The sequence below is a fragment of the Ambystoma mexicanum genome, chromosome 9, assembly GCF_040938575.1.
Source record: "Ambystoma mexicanum isolate Mex_15411 chromosome 9, UKY_AmexF1_1, whole genome shotgun sequence".
Lineage (NCBI taxonomy): Eukaryota > Metazoa > Chordata > Amphibia > Caudata > Ambystomatidae > Ambystoma > Ambystoma mexicanum.
In genome coordinates, this window is record NC_090931.1 from 132,364,794 (window position 1) to 132,385,235 (window position 20,442).

Here is a 20,442-nt window from a genome sequence, read left to right on the forward strand (position 1 = left end):
AGTGAAATCTGGGCTGCGACCAGCAACTCTGTTACACAACAGTTCGCAAAATAAGAACCAACAGTCATCACCAAAGCTTTGTAAATACATACCAACATTATCCATTCCATCTTGGAGGTTCCAGTCCTGGATTTTCGCACTATAAATCCAGGACTACAAGTCCAAGAATGCAAAGTTAAAACCAGGATTAGACTACCATCACCGGAAGGGTTAATGTTGGCATATGTGTTTGTATTTTGGGGTGAAGGGCTCACAACACAGTGCCAGCTAGTGGCGAGCTACAGTGGCCTAAATTGAGCCTGTAGGTTGCACAGCTTGCCACAACAGACACATTAACCCACTAAGCTATCTTTATAGTAGAAGCTGTATGTAACCACAAGCAGCAGCGGTGGTACACAAGGCATGAAGCCACTGTTGCAGGGACGTGGATGCCGGATTCCGTCAAGGGGGCTGGCGTCTGCCACCAGGGACCTCATTGACCTCCCCTGTACAGTAAACCATCAGTAGGTGACGGTAGGTCCCACTGCGGCGGATGACTTTGGAGTAAGAACAGTCATTTGCCGATTTGGTATAACGAAAACGAGCCATGATCTACTAACTGGACATAATGGAAACTTGCAATGATGTACTAGCAGGGCCACAGCAATGATGTACTAGCAGGGCCACAGCAATGATGTACTAGCAGGGCCACAGCAATGATGTACTAGCAGGGCAACAGCAATGATGTACTAGCAGGGCCACAGCAATGATGTACTAGCAGGGCAACAGCAATGATGTACTAGCAGGGCCACAGCAATGATGTACTAGCAGGGCAACAGCAATGATGTACTAGCAGGGCCACAGCAATGATGTACTAGCAGGGCCACAGCAATGATGTACTAGCAGGGCAACAGCAATGATGTACTAGCAGGGCAACAGCAATGATGTACTAGCAGGGCCACAGCAATGATGTACTAGCAGGGCAACAGCAATGATGTACTAGCAGGGCCACAGCAATGATGTACTAGCAGGGCCACAGCAATGATGTACTAGCAGGGCCACAGCAATGATGTACTAGCAGGGAAACATGCAAAGTGGCAATGATGTGGTAGATGCACTCAATAGCATTCAGCCTTGAACTGCTAACTGGGCTTCACGAAGTGGGTGCTGATGTGCTACTGGGAATCAAGGAAACGGGCCAACGTTGGGAATAACCGTGTCATTAATACTTGTTCTGCACTCATCGTGGATCATTGTTGTATATTGTACGTTATGGGGGTCTTTATTTCAAATAGCACTACCCTTTGTTGTCCTTAGCATCACAAATTCTCCTTGCTCCGACTCCCCTGTAAAGTGTTCCTTATGCTGCATTAAGTTAGGAGCACCGATTCCGGTCCCGCCTACTTTAAATCCCACCATTTGCCATTTCGTGTTCCCCAAAATGCCTTGACTGAGGCCCTCCTAACAGATGGCTTTGATAATGCCATTGCTCCAATTGTGTTATTTCTCTGGGTTCAGGGCACACAATGTTCGTGCTTTCTGTTGGAGCACAATATATACAGGGGGCACAATGTGTTCCCTGGGATCTAACGCTTCTAGCGGGCCCCACATTTTGTAATGGGCACATGAATGAATCTGCTATTAAAGCGGAATCCTGGGTAATATTGAAATGTTGGATTTTTTCAGGAGGATTCCCTGGAACTGCTGCTAAAACATATGGCTTTTTAGCTGATGCATCTGCATACATGTGCTCTACTTTGTCCAAATAGATGTGGCTGATTTTGTTTCCCAGCCTATCCCTGATCTCCCGGGGCAGTACTGGGGAAACGTTGCACTGGTGAAGGTGCAATTTTGCAGGCTATTGGCACTCGGGCAGCCATTGCCCTGGTACAGAAAGCAGGGTTGGAAATTGCCTGTGGCTGGGCGCTATTTAGCTCCTGCTTGCAGCCTAGGAGAGCCTGGTCCGCTTTAAACCAAGTGCATCCAGGAGCTACTTCCAGGAGCTATTTGTGACTCCCCAGGCAAGCAGTGCCATACGAGCATAGCTATGGAGTACTTACTGTGTAGGTTTGGGAATGCATGTTAAAGAATAAAGGACACACCTAAGAGGCATTTAAAGCATATAGGATTGTGTTTGTTTTGTCCTCCCTTGTTCCCCACCTTCTTGTCTTGGTGCGCCTTGAAATACTTCAATAGGCGCATTATAGACTTGTCCCGGGAGGATAGCTCAGCGGCAATGTGCTCGCCTTGGAAGCAAGACGACACAAAGCAACACCCGTTCGATCCCCGGGTCCGCACTTAGAAAGCTCTGAGTATTTAAGTGTGTTAGAAATATGCAACTAAGACAAAAAAAAACAATTTCGCAACTAAAAACAAACACTTCCTGTAACAGAGCCTTGATGCCCGCGGGCTGTGTGAGCGCTTCAAAAAAGTGCAAAATAAATAAATACCCAATAAATAAAATAAAAAATATATAATTGACAAAAAGTGAGTTTGCATTTTATGCAAAGTTAAGCTTGCTGTGCGCGATGCACTTGCTACTTGTTCCCTGGATGCAGCTCCTGCGTAATTGGTGATCCTGACGCCCAGGAGCTGCTTTTTGCTCCTGCTCAACAAAGCCTATTTTCGACCCTTGAAAAAGCGTATATGTTTATGAACTTTTGCAGAAAGCTAGGTTTGTCCTTGTGCCAACACATTAGCAGCAGAAGAAACTTTGCCCTGGAGCAAAAATGCATTGAAAGAATGTGATGTCTGGCACCAGGTCCATTTTTGTCCCGGGGCTAATCCCGTTTAAAAGTACGCTTGCCCCAGGTCAAAGCTTCTGTAGTATGGCCCCTGCCGTTCTCCATTTCTGCCCGGGCAGGCCTTGCAGCAAGCTGCAGAGTTTTCCCGCTCCTTGTGCTGTCCCCGCCTCCCCCCCCCCCCGCAACACACACCCCCACGCTGGAATCCCTGCAGATTGTCAACACCAGCTCTGCGTCATTCCCAGGACCTTGCGACTTTTCCCCTTCACATGGGGGACTGCGGCAGCCTCGTTTTTCACCTCTCGGGTGGCAATAATGCAGGACTCGTTATGTGCTAGAGAGCAAAGTTCAGAGTGGTGAGCCCCCGAGAGACCAGCTCAAGGAGGACATTGCAAACTACTCCCATATGTTACAGTCTATGGACATGCGCCCTAGAGCGGCGAGCCCCGCCTGGCTGGAAATTCTGCGCATTGATGCCTGTGGGCTTAGCGCGCTTTGTAATAAATAGATAAATAAATGAAAGGTGAAGCAGACTGTTGTGATGGCCCCAAACTCGTGTAACACACGTTTGAAATATTTAGTTATTCATTTTACACAAAGTAACAATTAGGGGTGTCCCACACTATATAACAAGAAAGGCCTGCACATTAAATACTTGGGGCCGGATTCATGGAATTTTTTGCACGGTTCAAAGTGAATTTGCCCTGTTGAACAGATCAGTACTGCACAAGACCACATCCAAGGCTACAAGACCGTAAACCCAGGGGCTATACAAGAGCACTCTGAAGGCTGCAACACCCTGCCCTCCTGCAATACACAAGACTACGACTAATGCTACAACACACGCTCCAGAGATATGCACAACCACACTGGAATTCTTGCACGGTTCAACATGAATTTGCACTGCTGAAAAGTGACTCTGCACCGCCAACACAAACCCTGATTCATGGAAATGTGCAAACTGTGCAAAGTGTATTTTTGAAGTACAAAGTTTGTACTGCAAAAATGACTATGCACTGACTTTGCACTGCAAAACTACACTTTGCACAGTTCCAGGAATCAGGGTTTGCATCGAAAGTGCAGTCACTTTTCAGCAGTGAATAATTCTCTTTGAACCGTGCAAAGAATGAATTCCATGACTCGGACCCTAAATGGCTATCCCAGGGAGACTTGGTGATGGCAGTAAAGCTCATGTCCCTTGTTTTAAGCTGGTTTATGGGGGTGCTGCTACTAACTCATGTTCGTTGGGTGTTATAGGCACGGATGTTTTGTGTATCCAAAGGGGGGTCAGTGTTGCAGCATGAAATGCAGTCTTGTGTATCTCAAGCGAGTGAAGTGCTGTAGTCTATGATGTTGGCTTGTGTATAGCAAGACGGTGAGGTGTAGCTTGTATTGTGGTCTCATGTTTTCCGGGAGTGGGATGTGGTGTCGCTCTATATGTGGTGTTGTGTATCCCAGTAGGGTGAGGTGTTGTGGCGTTTAGTGTGGTCTCATGTATCCTGGGAGTGTGGGGGATGTTGTAGCCATATTTGAGTCCTTTTGTACCCATGAGGGTGGGGTGTTTTAGCCTTCAGTGTGGTTTTGTATATCTCTGGGGGGGGGGGGGGGTGTTGCAGCATTAGTTGTGGTCTTGTGTATTGCAGGAGGGCAGGGTGTTGCAGCCTTCAGAGTGCTCTTGTATATCCCATGGGTTTAGGGTGTTGTAGCCTTGGATATGGTCTTGTGCAGTACTAATCTAAGGCTACAATTCAGACAATCTGCACGGTCCACAAAAGAACTCGAATGAAGCATACAAGCTCACCTGTGTCACAAAATGTAATCCAAACGAAAGGACACTGTCCTGGGAAACCTAATGTGGTCAAAGTCTTAAGAGCTAAGGACTCACCTCTAGAAGTCACTCGCGCTTTCCCCTTCCCCCTCCACCCTCCACCCCAACCAGGCCACACTTCTCAAACCCACTGGTGATACCACAGGGGACCAGAGCAAGGCATGAGACCCAGGAAGAGGGCTCATGGCCCCATCCACATGAGAATACATCTGCAGCAACAGCGTGAAACAATGAGGATAGCTCAGGGGCAACACGCTCGCCTTGGAAGCAAGATGACACGGAGCAACGCATGTTCGATCCCCAGCTCCGCGCTTAGAAACCTCTGGGTATTAAGTGCGTTATAAGTAACCTTATCTCACGAGCGCACGTCAGACTCCTGATGCCTCACAATGCACACATGAATATCGAAGGCTGCGGCACTGCACCCCACAATAGCCAGGTCACTCACTGCGAAACCTGCGGTCTATCGTCCTAAAGAAGTTGCCAGGAATATCTTTAAACAGGTTGTGAAAGTAGCCACCAGCTGTTGGGATGATGATATACACAATTGTTTTCAGTCTGCAGAGTCCCAGGATTGTACTCTTGTGCCCACCTATTCCGCGGTGGTTTGCTGTACCGCTTGCCCTCACCAAATGTCTCTGGCTCCTTTGACCCCTTACCACGCGCTCCAGCATGCTGTGTCGGTAGGTCCTTGCTCACACAGGACCACTTGGAGACACTGGAGAATCTGTGCTTCCAAGAGTAGGTTCTCAATCATTCCTTCATCAGACGAGTTTTGATGTATTCTTTGGCATTGCTTCTCTGTTTCTCAGAACACACTGTCAATAGTCCCTTGCCCACACCGTGTCCATTGGAAGCTTGGGAACTTGTGCTCTACTTCCCAGGATGCAATCAATACTTTATCTCTCACAATACATGTTCTTAGCCCACTAGACTTCGACTCCCAGAATGCAGTGTAGCTGGATAGCTTTCATATAGTTGTCGTCATTGTTGCTGGCTGTCACCGTTAGCAGTAGTTCCCTTTCCCTTGGTTCTGGCAGGCTCCGCTGGTTCTCCTACCGCTCTTGGTCTTATTTCTGTGGTACCCCTACGGTTTGGCCCATACTTCAGGGGTAGTCTGCAATTTCTTCCTGGACCAGCCTTTGCTCTGATGGTTTAAGCTCAGTGTGGCGGTTGCCCTTGCATTCTGTATGGCACCATTCAAGCCTCTCTTAGGTTCCCTCCAGTCCCTCACAGAGGCTCGGCTCCACACCAGTCCCTCCCAGTAGCTTGCAGTTCACCTCCCTCCTCTGGTCTCCATCTGCCTCTCGCAGGGTCTAGTTTACACCCTTGCTTGGTCCGGTTTGGCACAGGTGTCTCCCGGAACCTTTTGATTCACTTTTCTTCAGCTCTGCTCGACACCAGTCCCTCACAGCACCTGCTCTTCTCTCGACACAAGCCTGTGGCTGTGTCTCTCAGCTCCTTTGTGGCACTTCTGGCAGCAGAAAAAGACCATTTTTGTTTGTTTTGGGTACTTTATAAATTATCCATATTAAAATGTGTTAGCACATGGAAATCATTGAACCTCCTTTCAGCCAATCAGAACGTTTGGAATGCAGTCAATAACTACTGGTATTGAATGTGTTCAAGACATTCTGAATTCTCAGGCAACCTGGGAAGCAGATAATATGTCACTGCATTCAAGGGCATCAGTGCCATTTCCCACCAAGATATCTTTCAACAAGGCAATCCAACCTAATTCACACAAAGCAGCAAAAGCTAAAACATGGAAGAAGGCTTCTGTTACATAAACAAAAACTGTTCAGTTTAAGAATGCACTTAACACAAGCTCATGCTGAGCCACGTTTACAATTAAAATGCTTACCCTATAAAGACTATACAGTGATTTTAAATGTTAAAAAAAGAAACCACATTTAATTCTGTTCTTTATTAATTATTACACTAAAATGCTTTATTTCACCACCACAATGCTAAAATCCCCGACTATCACAATAAACTAAGAGCCTTATAAACCTTAGGACGGGTCATTATTGTGAGGCAATGACCTGGTTCCAAGGCGAAGGAGCGGGTCACTATCCAGTATTAATGGCCCTATCCCTGGGTCTCTAAGATGACCAATATGGGCCTTGAGTATTATTTAATTATATGGCGCTAGTTCTGATATCAGAACTGGCTTGTAATAATCCACAGTAGTCCTGAAGATACGGTGTGCGAAGTGCAGCGTCTGCACGTAGCTCCTAGAAGCCTCCTCTTGCTGGGGTATGTTTCACGGGTGGCAGAACTGTAAATGTCCGAGCTCCTTGCTGCAGAGAGTTCGGTACAGCAGGGCTCGAACCCACGCACGCAACCCGCCCGCCATTTTACAACAGGCATGTTGCTTTAACGCTGTAGCGACAACCACGAAACGCGCATTTCATCAGGATATGATATGATTGTTTATGTATATAGCGCCTATACACAATGTGTTTCAAAGCGCTTCAAGGCATGGGGGGGGAACAAGGGAAAATACAACCACATTCTCACAGGCCATGTACAGTAAGGATGTGAAATTAACTATCGTACTCGGCCGGACGACATTTCAGATAGTGCAAGAGCTAAGACATAGATAAGGAAGGGAGGGGGAGAGTGGGAAGGAAATGGAAACAGACAGGTGACTACTGTACTAGGCCTGACGACATTTCTGTTAGAGCCTCAGAAAAACAAAAGGTGAGGGAGAGGGGTGCAGAAAGGGAGGGGAGGAACAAAACAAGCGACTATCATACTAGGCCTGACGACATTTCAGATAGTGCTGGAGGGGTGGTGGGGAGGGTAAAAAAAACAATAATGGGAGGGTGGCGGAAACAGACGAGGTTGCTATCATATTAGGTCCAGGGACAATTGTGATAGAGTAAGTGCATAGAAGAAAGTAAGGGGAGGAGATAGGAAAAGGGAGAAGGGAAAGGAGGAGAGAAAAGGGAGTAAGCAGTCAAAGCAAGAGTGGAATCATGGCAACAGTGCCGCGAGAGGGCTTCCGGTTTTCCACTTCAGTTGATCTGAGTAAGGGAAGGGGGCTCAGACTGACCCACAGGGCAATGCTTGAACATTTTAGAGTGGGGCACATACATTGTGTGGTCAAAGTGAGCCAGTATGCTGAGTTATGTACACCTAATAGATTTGAACAGTAATATTGTTTAACACACATTCTTTAAAATGCTAAATGTGTAACACATTTTACAGAGAACACTCCCCACTGAGCATTGGCGTCACTAGGGAGGGGGGCTGGGAGGGCCAGGGCACCCCCTGTGAAACCCTGTGCCCTCTACCTAAGACAAGCAGTGACCCTGTTCTCCCCTTACTTTTGTCTGTGCCCCCCTACTTTTGTCTTTGGCCGCCTATGTACCCCTCCTAAATTTTATTCCTGGCGACGCCACTGCCACTGAGTAGCGTTCAGTCTGCCACAAAGCACGCGCGGCATGGTCTTTTTTGACTGTGGCCCACGTTTCCGTTGGTGCCGAGTCCGTTTTGTGTCCCAGTGTGACCCGGAAGGAAAACATATGCGCGCTTAGAATATGTGGAATGTGTGCGCCCGACACCCCTCCCCGGTGTGTGTGCGCAGGGGTAATGGGGAAAGCGTAGCGGTGAAAGCCAGTGTAAACGGCAGTAATGAAGTGTTGACAGAAATGTAAAAGAACACACTTCCTGGAAGGGGCCTTGTACCAGGGCCCTGGAGATGGCCACCAGCGTATGAATTGGGGGAGTCATCCCGCGATCCCCTCGCCCCGAGGGCTAATTGAAAGAGATTAGGGTTGATCACGTCGTTATTTTATTAGGTTTTAATGAGTTGGTACATTGGTTAAAGATTATATCTGTTATATGCACAGAAATTTACACTTTTTATGTTAATCTATTTGATGATATGATTTTCAGATAATATACTTTTGTGTATAACATTTGTTATAAACAGAAATATATATTAATCAGAAAAGATAAAAGGCAGAGTTAAGCCTGCAGTGATAAAAATGTGCTCCCTTCGGATTCGATCAGCCCCCTCACCTCTGAATCGTAGGTAATACAGGATTTGATACTAATATGGCCAGGGTAGACGGCAAATGCGCCGCGCAGGCGTGCGCCATTACCCTCTAACTGCGTGCGTCTCATAAGGATGTTTTGCTTGTTTCTTGAGAGCGGTGGAATTTCTCCCCCAGGGACTGCTAGGCAGCGCCTTGAGTAGGGGACGTCATGGCAACGGGAGGGCGACTTGCAAGCACTGTGTGCTCTCCCGTACCGAGCCCTTCACGTCTCGAGTGGGTGTCAAGGGGGGTGGTGGGGTGCACTCATTTGAAGCCCTCTCTTTGACTGACGGCCTAAACTTCAATAGACTTCTCTTGATACCTGGAATATAGCGGCTCTTCGCCGAAAGAGACCCGAGCGGCGCCATTGTTGCTTTCCTGCCTTTCAAAAAAAGATGGAGGCTACGACATAGTGCAGGATTGTGGAGGGAAAGCGGAACAATAAGCAAAACATTGACCTCCTGGAGTCTTTCAAATGGGTCATAAAGAACACAAAATTGATAAATGAGTTTTGATGCAATATGTGTCAAGGAGGGGAGTCCACTCCATGGCAGCGGTCGAGTAAAATCAGAGTCGGTGCTCAAATTGCTTCTCTCTCTCTCTCTCTCTCTCTCTCTCTCTCTCTCTCTCTCTCTCTCTCTCTCTCTCTCTCTCTCTCTTCCCCCCCCCACAGTAAATACCATCACCGCGTAATCCTGCTTTTGTTTAATTTACAAATGCTGACTAGTTTGTAATGTGCCTACTTTGTAGACACGAAACAGTGTTACTAATGCATTGAGCGCATAATGCACATTCTGTTCTATTTTGTGTGAAACAGGTCGTGCACCATTGATAAGCACGTTGAGGCCATACTAATGGGATCAAGGCGCTGCATAACAAAACCCTACTACTTCTACTTCTGTGTTGTGGAGATGATACGGCAGTGCACAGAGATGTGTCTTTCTTGGAAGGCCAGACATTTTCAGGCATAAGGGTGGTGTCATTGTTTTACTGACTCCTTGATGTCCGGACTAAGGGGTGTTTAAAATGAATGTTAAAAACAAGGAAAGGGGGGTGTTTAAAAAAAAAATGCAGCTGGGTCTTGGTACAACTTGAGACTAAGAGTGCCACCGGCGGGGCTTGGACTCCGCCCCCTAAGCCTACCTCATGTTCTAGCCTTTCCACCCAGCAAAGCGTCGAGCATTTTGTTAGTGCGCTGCATTATTTAGGACGGACTGATGATTCTAACTTTGTAGTAACAAGACTGAATATTACTAGACCCCAAAACCAAGAGGCCTCTGGGTGTATCTACTTTCTAAATTGGGGGACTCATTTATGTATTTATAGGATATTTGTAAGGCACACGAGGGTGGGTAACAAGGAAGAAAGATACAATAACGGTCCTAGTAGGCCATGTGACATTCGGATCATGCAAGTGCAGAAGTGCGAAGGGAGGGGGGGGTGCGCAAAAACAAAGTGCTAAGGTGTAAAGGGTGAAGGGTGAAGGGGCGAAGTGCAAGTGCTAAGGGGAGGCCAGAGGGCAAGTGCCAGGGAATGCAGGTAAGTAAAAGGAAGGGGGTGTGGACTGGACAGGGGGCCTTGGGCCCTGTAGTACCCAGAGGGTGCCAGGCAGCCAGTCACTGAGGTAGAAGGTGTTAGCAGGGGAGGGGGAGAGTGAAGGAGGAAGAGAAAATGAGGGTCTGTTCCAGAATTTAAGGAGATCTGGCGCAAGCCTGAGGGGGGCCAGGGAGACCATTCCAGAAGGAGGCACCTGCGAAGGAGACATATCTACCCCCACTCTTTGCTTAGCGAAGTGTCTAAGTCACAGAGAGTTGGTGCTAGCCAACCGAAGGACTCTATCCGGAGGTATTTAGGGAGAGAGAGTTGGATTCAGTGCGGTCCCAGACCCAGAAAGCCTTGTTGTGGATGATGCAGAGGGTCTTGAATTTGTTGTAGCAGCAACTGGGAGCCAGTGGAGATAAATTACAGCTGGGGAGATGCGGTCCCTGGGCTTGAGGCCAAGAATAAGTCTCTCAGTCCTACTGTGGATTAGTTGAAGGGGACGAAGGGAGGACGAAGGAAGATTGAGGAAGATGCTGTTGCTGTAGTCAAGCCTAGAGAGGACAAGAGCTCTGGAGATGAACAGGAAAGGGAGAATGCCTCTCAGGAGGTGCAGTTGATACTGGGCCTTCTTTGCAAGGGCCACAATGTTAGGAGAGGAGTGAGAGGAATCTAAGATGACACCAGGTTTTTTTGCCTCACAAGAGGGTGAGGGGAGGGCACCGATAGAGGGTGGCCAGAGTGAGGGAAGGGGAGAGCTGAGGTCCCAATGAAAAGGATCGCAGTCTTGCCAGCATTAAGTCAGAGAATTGGCAGTGCACCGTGACTGAATGGCAGTCAGTCAGGGATGAGAGGAGGAAGAGGCGGAAGGGCAGGGAAGCTTGAAGGGGAGCAGTGTGCCGTTTGTATAACACTGGAACTGAGGAGAGAAGGAAGAGACCAAGTGGGCCGGAGGGGCAAGGTAGATATTGAAAAGCCATGCTGAGAGGATAGAGCCTTGAGGGACAGCAAGTGGGATAGAGGAGAGAAAATGGCCCAATTGAACCTGGGAAGCTTGGTTGGTGAGGAAGGAGGTCAACCATGCCAGTGCCAGCCCAGTGATGCCATGGGTGTCACGGAGCTGATTTATCAGGGTGGCAAGATTGACCGTGTGGAAGGCGTAAAAAAGATCCAGGAGGATAAGACCGGAAGGAGAGTTAAAGTCAAGGTTTGAGAACAAGTTACCACGGCTGTTCAGTAGAGAAGTTTCTGTGCCTCTGGCAGCTCTGAAGCCACACTTGTGGCCGTGGAGACAGCCGACAGATTCAGTATGTTGGGTCAGTTGGGAGACGGCCAGTGTCTGCAGGAGTTTGTTCAGGAAGGGAGTAATGGAGGATAGGGCGGTAGGTAGCAGGGCAGGAGGGGTAAGATCGCTGCCTCTTTCCCCACCCACCAACATTTTATCTATCCTCGGCAGGGGTGGATGCCAGTGGGGCAGGCACTTGCAAGGTTAAATGACAGGTGTTATTATTATTGCCCAAGTCATTGGCGGCCCTGGAGTGCTTTGGAGGTGCCGCCATGTCACAGGGAGACCATGCTTTCAGTCCTGGGGCTTTATGAAACTGTGATATTTCAATGAAAGGACCCGAGTGTACAAAGATTGCCCAGTACACCTTACTTGGTGTCCCACGTGACGTAAAGCATATGGTGGTCCTACCTCTAGGTCTTGGACTCCATGGGAGTGTAGCAATGGTATTGCTTTGCTGTGGAACTGTGAATGAATGTGCAGTTATAATTTCATGTTTTTTTAGCGCTTCATGGCAGACTCCTCCCTCTTCTAAGCACTACAATATCTGTAATTACCCAAATGAATAGTACACAATTTAACAACCTCGGTGGGACAAAGGGCTGAGTCAGCCCTGCCGAGCTTTAAACTTGTGAGGTGCAGGCTTTGCCAGAAGTGAAACCTCCACTCTTGTCCTATCCACCCAGCAATATACAAAATATTTAAATTTAATTATCTCCAGCGGATCGTATTTGGTTTCTTTTTTTTGTGCTCATTCTGCTGTATTTCACTGATTGGTTGCTTTACAAAATAGGTTTATGTGGTAAAACATAAAACGACATTGAATTTCCCTGAATCCGAAAAGGATGTTCGAGTTTAAAAAAGTCAACAAAATCTGGGTGTCACTGAGGTTAGCGCGACATGTGGAAGTCTGGGGTGAGGATTGTAGGAGATACAGGAGCAATCGAAACCAGAACAATTGTGTAGAACCTATAAAACAGGTAGAATACCTATAGTCAATCAGCATGGCACGCTATATCTGAATGTTGCATTCTGATTGGCGTCTAAAAACATCAGGATAGCCCGCGCTTGCCAAGGTTTGCAGGCACTCCCAAGCAGGTCCTAGGGTTGGCACAAGTAAAGGAGGCACTGCCTCTTTCCGGCAACCAACAGACCCCTTCTGTCGGTGTGTGGCGAGGGGGCCCTCTATGGCTAAAATAAGCTCCTGCACCCAGTGGATGAAGTGTACGAAAAGTAGTGGCGCTATGTTCCCTGCTGGCCTGCCCCCACTTCCCACAGAGCCATCGCCACGCCCCCTACCGCGTGCAATACAAACCCCCCAAACAAATGCGCCTGTTGTTTAAGGGAACGTTCAGTGCAGTGCAGTGAAGTGCACGTTTCAACTTCTTCCTACACTTTTATTTTAAAACGAAACCATTCCGGAACTGTTTCTTTTTAAAATAGAAGCATAGGAACAATAAAACTTAATTTAAAAAAAAGTAGAGGAGCAACGCTCCCAACCGCTCCCGTCCACTTTGACCACTGCCTGCACCTTCACAGAAGTGGAGGGTGACAGCACCTGTTACCAGAGGCGTAGACAGTGTACAGCACGAGCGGGCAAGGCCCACCCGAAATCTGTAAATGCCCACTCAGCAGCGCTGTGTGAGCATTTACAGATGTTAATGTCACTGCGGTGGGCTCAATTGCATTAGCTTCAGGCCCCTCTTGTTAGAGAATCCTGGCAACGCCTCTCCCTGTGACTCCTTCATAACTGGAGAAGGATGTAAACAACACACAAGTATATAGTGATTCCGTGTCCAAAATTCTTCAGAGAGAGTTAGAATTCCAACATCAGTGTCCAAACCATTATTATACAGTGTCAAAATGTATGTCTGAGTAGCTTCTGTTGGTTATCTTTAAATATCCCCAATGGCAAACATCCTGCTGAGACCGATCTTGCTGCAAGAAATAATGTCCAGCTTCTGTACAAGTTCCAGGGTCCTCGGTGTGGTCTTGGTGCTGCGTCGTCCTGGGTGGGTGGAGTGTGACTGATTCAGAAGCAAATGTACAATTCTATCTTCATCTGTCTTGTGGGCACCGAGGCTTGAATTAAGGATGGCATGCAGTTGTTTGCAAGTTGAAAATCTTCTTTTGCCACTCTGATAAAATGATTTGGGGCAGATACTTGGCAGTTATTTGTTCTAGCTTCCAAAAGCTGCCCAGAGGTGCTGCTGTGGAGGTACGCAGAAGTACGGAATAAAGATTTAGGGGACCTTTTCTGCTCTTCCATACGCCACTCCCCCCCCCCCCCCCAAATCCGCACTGCATACCTCCATTTCCGGTTTCATCCATGTTTACAAATAAATACTGAAGGAAAACCGAGTGCTTTCCATCTATAGTAAATCATCTTTTCTAACACGCTCTATACCAGAGACTCGAGCCTGTGTTGCTCTGCGTTGTTTTGCTTTCAAGACAAACGCAATGACGCCGAGCTATCCACCTGCCCCATATGTGTTAAAATCAGTAAAAACAGAAAAATGGGAGACTTAATTATGATGAAAAATGACTGCCAATGACCTTGTATAATGAAAAACTCTCATCCCGACCAGCTTTTACATCAAAAGAAGACCAATTATAATAAAGTCCTCTATGCCAAGAACAGTACAGTGCAAGCAGCAGCACTGTCTTGTAAACTAAGAATCAAGACGAGGAGTTGCATGCTTTAGTAACATTTGCAAAAGTTAACAAGTCTAGTTAAGAAATTGCCAATTTATTTTGGCCAAGTTGGAAACAGCTGCCACTGCAATTTTGCCCAAAATGAGAGACCGCATTAGGCACTATAAAGAGTGCATGGTAGTAATATGTATGACAGTAATCTCAATAACCCTCAAGGAAACCTGATATTTCTTTATTTGTATTTATTTTGTATAAGTCTGTATAATTCTGCATACTCCACATCATGGGTCTGCAACCTTTCACTCTTCAGATGTTTTGTACTACAACTCCCATCAATCCTAGCCAGAATAGTCAATGGTGAGGGTTCATGGGAGTCGTATTGCAAAATATCCGGGGAGCTGCAATGATGCAGACCCCTACACTAGGTGCTTCAAGGTTTCTCATCACATTGGGCCTCACTCGTGACGTTGGTTATGATTGCTTAGCAGTAATCCCTCTGGTCTAGGATGGTGTCATGGCAACTCATACTAGAAAAGATGTATGACTGGTTAATCCATGACCCACTTCAGTGCCTACTTCTGATGTGCATTGAATGATGTATACATTTACTTTATATTTATATAATATATATTTACTAGAGGCTAGTTCTGTGTACAGGGCTCGCAAAATCTACTAGTCCACTAGCATTTTTATGAAGGGCGAGTACCATTTGCATGATACTCTATCTTGATGGCGACTACGGGGATGTTAGAAACTCATTTTTCATTTAGTGCAAACACACTTTGTTTGCAGTAAATGGAAAATACAAGTTTCACTGTGCGTACTTGACAGCATTGCACCAAATAGCAAGTGCGCTTATGCCGACATGCACCATTTTACAAAAAGCACTGGTAAATATTTTGTCACCAGTCACCTTGGGGCAAGTGCATTTCTCTTCGGTCGAGTATGTAAACTAAGGAACATTTCTCCTTTATCTCTAGATCTTTCACAGATTAAAGGTTTCGGTCTTTTGAATGTTATCTATATCAAATGCTAGAGACGCTATAGTGTAATGCTTTAGGCACCGGGTATACCATTTATTTTCATCAAAAGATAGATCTGGCACAGTATAATGCTTTGGGAATTATGTATACATTATCCTGATCAAAGGCTCCATGTGACCATGAGATATTCAGTAGACATATAATGGACTCCTATCAGCGCAGTAAAGGAGCTTAAGAACCGGTTCAGACAGGGGCATGCGTAACCTTTGGAAGAGGTGCGGGAGGAGTTTGGTGGGGAGAAAATGGGTCAAGGGGATGGTCAGAATAGGATGATCCAAAGAAGTTTGGAATATTCTGAAGTATCTTACGTGTATCACAGGTCTGAGGGAAGGGGACGAGCATTCCGGAGGTCTGGGCCTAACGCTGAGGATGACCTGCCGCTTGAGTTGACGTCCGTTTACAGTTGTAAGCATAGTTGGCTGCACCTCCTATCTTGCCACTCGATGTACATTTTGTAGCATTCCAGATGCCTATGTATAATGTGTAAACAGCCCCTGCTAGCTTTAAGAAGTTTGAAAATATCTCTACTTAATTTCTTCTGGGTCATTGCCACGTGGAGGTTATATGCTATGGGCATTGGGCCTCATTACGAGTTTGGAGGTAGCCGTGCTGTTTTTAGCAGCATGGCTACCCCCAAACCGGGTACCTGGTCCCGCAAAAGGGGATTTACCTGGCCATTCCGACATTGGAGGGCCCGGTAATTCCCTTTCGTGGGACACGGACCCGGTACATCTCAATTCCCATTTGAGCCCCCATAGGGAGCTCAAATGGGAATGACAAGACGTCCTTAGCAGCACCCGCGAGCAGACCTCGTAATGCGGCGGTAGAGTGATAACAGCGCCGGCAGCTCTAGCGGCGCCGTTATCACTCTACCGCCTACGTTGTAATGAGGCCCTTTGACAGTTGTCATCACTCCTCATAAGATTTTTAAGTGAGAGTATTTTTAGTTCCTATTAGTTGAGAGTAGATTTTTTTTAAAGAGTAAAAAAAGATATTCCCATTTTGAATTAATATTTTAAGGCAAGAAAAAATATATATTTCAGCAATAAGAGTTCAGTTTTCTTGTACTTTGTTAGGCAATGTGAATATAAAAACGTGTTGCTCCAAAAAAGATAATAAAATGATACATTAGTTAGACTAATGAAGTCATTTGTTTGCAAGCATTAAGACATAGGGCCTCATTAGGAGTGTGCCCGTCGCTGTAACAATGGTGCCAGTAAACTACCGGCACCGCTGTTACCAGACCGGCATCCCATCAAGGTCTGCGAGCGGGTGTCTTTCCGCCAGCCAGGTCTGACCTGGCTGCCAGAACGGCACCCGCTCGCAGACCTTGAAGGATGCACCGGCACTGTTGCACACTGTTGCACACTGTTGCACATAGTGCCGGTGCATCCGTCCTCCCCATTCCCATTGAGTCCAATGGGACTCGAATGGGAATGGGGAGTTTCTTTTTCCGGGGCCTGGCCGTAGGGACCGCCGGGGCTGTAATGCCCCGGTGATTCCCCATTGCCAAGCGCCGGGAAAGGGAAAATAAACATGACTACAGCGGCAGCCTGCGATATTTACTGGCACTGCTGCCGTCGGAGTCATAATGAGGCTAATATACTTTCATAATCCATGCATCTTTGCTCCTTAAAGTGATGATGGCAGGTATGCTGGTCCTATTTGCATAGCCACTCATAAGAGACCAGCAGTCAAGGGGTTAATGCTTCTCTCCAGATCAGGCAGTAATATTATTTGAGCTCCTTCCAGTGCCGCTGTTCTTCCATTGCCACATGTGGTTAGAAGCAACGAGCAGGCCACTGTGTGTCTGTGCTTTCCTATCATTGGTTGGGTGTGTGCTTTTCGCTACTATTTTTTGGTTTGGATGTGTTTGCCTGTTTCTGGGGAGGAAAAGTGGCTGGTATGCAGCTTACATGATGCCCATTTAGAATTTGGTGTGAGGAAACAGGAATTAAAGGCTGGGGTAGGAGAGTGGGGCAGCACCTTTGAGGCGGGCACGAGTTGGAGTGTGTGACCCAGTGGCAGGAAGAGGGGGGCGGGGGGTTCCAAAAGGCTCCCTGATGGAAAATTGGGGGTTCTTTCCCAGATATTCCTTCTCTAGAAATTCACCCAGAGGAGCACCCACTATTCCCAAAAGCCACCTTAGCCAATTCACGTGCTGGGTTTCAGCCTGGTGCTTAGAACAGTGGGTGCTATATGACTCCGTGGTGTTGCTAAGGGTGGTAATGGAGGCGGGGGGCCTGGGCTCCTATTCTGAAATCCTGGGCCCCCCGCTATGTCAATTGGGCTACTCACTCTGCACTGTCTGCAGTGTTGTGTTGGCCCAGACGGGGGACGCGCGCACACACACAATTTAGCGTACAAAACTGTGAATGATGGATCATTAGAGACTTAATGGTTTTGTGTCTACCTTCTGGGAGGGGAGGTGCAGTGGTGTTTGGTAGTTGGTGTGCACAAAAGCCTCTCTGCAGGAGTGTTTGTGACGTCACACATTACATTTCATAGGCAGCCCCCCTACTTTGGTCCCCTTCTGCACCCCCCTAAATTTGATTCCTGACCCCGCTAATGATAGCGAATGAATGACTCAGCTGTTTATCTGGATTCGGTTCTAGGTTGTGGTTAATGGTTTGCCGCTCTTCTCCTTGACAGACTACCTGGCAAACCACGGGCGCCTGAGCGAACCGGAGGCTCGACGCAAGTTCTGGCAGATCCTTTCAGCGGTGGAGTACTGCCACAGCCGGAAGATCGTGCACCGAGACCTGAAGGCCGAGAACCTGCTGCTCGACAACCACATGAACATCAAAATAGCCGGTAAGTGATTGGGCAGGAGTCTGCCATGGGCCCAAGCTGGCACAAGATAACATAGCGCTGTATCAATTGAAGTTTGGGCACAGCGTCTCCACAGTTGCGGGAGTCATGAGGTGAAACTTGGGTTTGTCCAAAACATCTTTTTTAATGTCACTTTGTACCCATGTTTTTAAGGTCTGTAAGCACTTGGTTGTATTGTCCTTGGTCACCTTGTTATATTATTTGAAGCAGTGCTGGAAATGGCAAAATGTACTGGGGGAACCCTCTCACCCTTGTAGGGGCGAGTCCATGGGGCGGAGGGGGCGGACCCAGGGGTGTGGTTCCAGGCCACGTCACACACAGTACAGTATCTCTTCATAGAACCCAATCATGGTGATTTGCATAAAAGCAAAGAGCATTATGGGAACATAAGTATGTCCAGAATTATTAATTTGAAACATGTCTTATTGTGATTCAATAGGCCTCATTCCGAGTGGGGCGGTAAGGGATAACAGGCACCGGTAAGGAGACCGGTGCCGGTAATCCCTTACCGCCCTACTACGAGGTCCCTTAGCGGGTCCCTTCCTTAACCTCTGGTCTGGCCAGGTGTTAAGGACAAGACCCAGTAAGGGACTTCAGAGCTAATAACAAGTATGAGAGGCTTTGGTTGTTTCTGCATTCAGTTGCCCATGCCTAAATGTTTTGAAACACATTGTGTATTGGCGCTATATAAATAAACTATTTATCATATCATGTCGAGTCTACTGAAAGTGTCTGTTTGTTGAGGGATGGGTTGCTCCTGCATGTGATAACTCGGCTACAGGACAGATCTCCTGTTCCGAAGAAGAGTTATCACACGCACAAGCAACCTGCGTGTCATCAAGCAGACCTCTTTCAGAAGACTCAGCAGTGCTGCAGAGTCCTCTGCAAGCCACCTGCTTGTTGAAGCATGGGTGTGAGTGTCGTGGGCGAGCCCATGAGTCTGGGGACAGGCTGACGAGACATATTTTGCTGGAGTTCTGCTTCGGGTGTTCCGGCTTATTTCCTGCACAGATTTAAAGGCATATGTAGCCTACTTCTGTTGGCTTGAGTTTGGAAAGGTTCATCCTGTGCATGGGCCTCAGAAAATAAGATCTATGGTGAGCATATCGTCGAGGTGTCAAACCAAAACCGGTTCCATGTGATTTCACTCCACCACTTATGTAGTTATCAGTGACATTGTTAGTTGGTGACTTACACAGATGTTCATAGATTTCATGTCATCGTGTATTGTTGTTACCGACTCGTGTTTTGGCAATAAATGAGAGGCTCCTGCTGGCTGGCGCTTCATGAGACCACGCGTGAGAATTAGCATGCTATGTGGTAAAGCTTTGGTGCTGCCGCAGTCACCACCGCACTGCACTGGTTGTGTGACACCAGTGTCTTGTCGGAAAAATTGTTCTTTTCTGCAATCAGGGGGTCGTGGGGGTTGGGGGAGAGGCGTGTGACAGCCAGGCCTTAATCTATGGAAGAAGAAGAATGGACAAAAAGGGTCCAGAGTGGGCTGGGGAGGAACGGGACTAGGAAATGGACGCACACAACTTCTAAACGGAGAGGATATGGGGTTGAGGTAAAGGCAATGTACCTGTATACATTGGGGTGCGCATTTAATGGTAAACACTGGATCAAATAGAAAGCGGGTGATGGAAGAGGGAAAATGGGACATTTTCGGGCAGCGATCAGTTTTCGAGTGGTGACCACTTATAGTGCCTTGGAAGGAAGACGGCACTAGAATTGTTGACGGCGTGGCTGTGCGATGGTCTTGCGATGTGCTTGGCAGCTGCTGGAAGTGTGGAGAGCAGAATTGTCAGGTAGTGTTTTTTTGTTTTTTTTCTACTGTGTGCCCCGCTCGTGTCTTTACTAAGCTCTACTCCTCCTAGATCGAATTTAGACAAAGTACTTCAGTATTTATTTCCCCCCAGTTTGTCTTAGAAGTTATTTTACTGATTCAAAACTCTACAGTGCTTTGCTTGTTATGGTAAAGGCCTCCGTCATTTCCTGGATCGCTGTATGTAGTGTTGACCTACTCGGGTGCTTACACATTTTGCCAACATTCAGGTTTATCAGCTTGTGAAAGGGTATTGCAGGCGTGATTGGATTTTAATTACTTGGAATTTTCGGCACATAAACATAGATGAGAGACTACACAGGATTGCCTTTTTTCCTTTTCCACATCCTGTGTTTTTTTTTGTCTGGAAATTTAAACAAAATATAAAGAAATGAATTTAGAAAGAAAAAGATTGTGTTCGCTTTGCAGTTTCAATAATGAAAACTATTTTGATTTTTCTGTTAATGAATGAGGGATTACCGTGCAATAACGCCTGAAGGTTCATTTTTTCATTGTTCAGTACAGAGTGATCAGATTTTCTCGGGAACATGGTCTCTGCTTCTCCCTGCATGTTGCTTTTGAAAGGGCAGATGGGGAGGCGACGGGTGTCTGCCCAGAACGCCACGTGACTCGCTGGCTGCAAGCAGGAGTCTGCCCAGGAGA

General features: G+C 47.1%; 1 protein-coding gene across 2 annotated transcripts in view; it reads left to right on the plus strand.

Annotated features, from left to right (window-relative positions):
* Positions 1 to 20,442, plus strand: part of SIK2 (salt inducible kinase 2) — a 473,348-nt gene that overhangs the window by 261,887 nt on the left and 191,019 nt on the right. For both annotated transcript variants that reach the window (XM_069614303.1, XM_069614302.1), the window contains exon 4: positions 17,775 to 17,936. In XM_069614303.1, the coding sequence (XP_069470404.1) occupies positions 17,775 to 17,936 (162 nt within the window). The remainder of the gene's footprint in view (positions 1 to 17,774; positions 17,937 to 20,442) is intronic.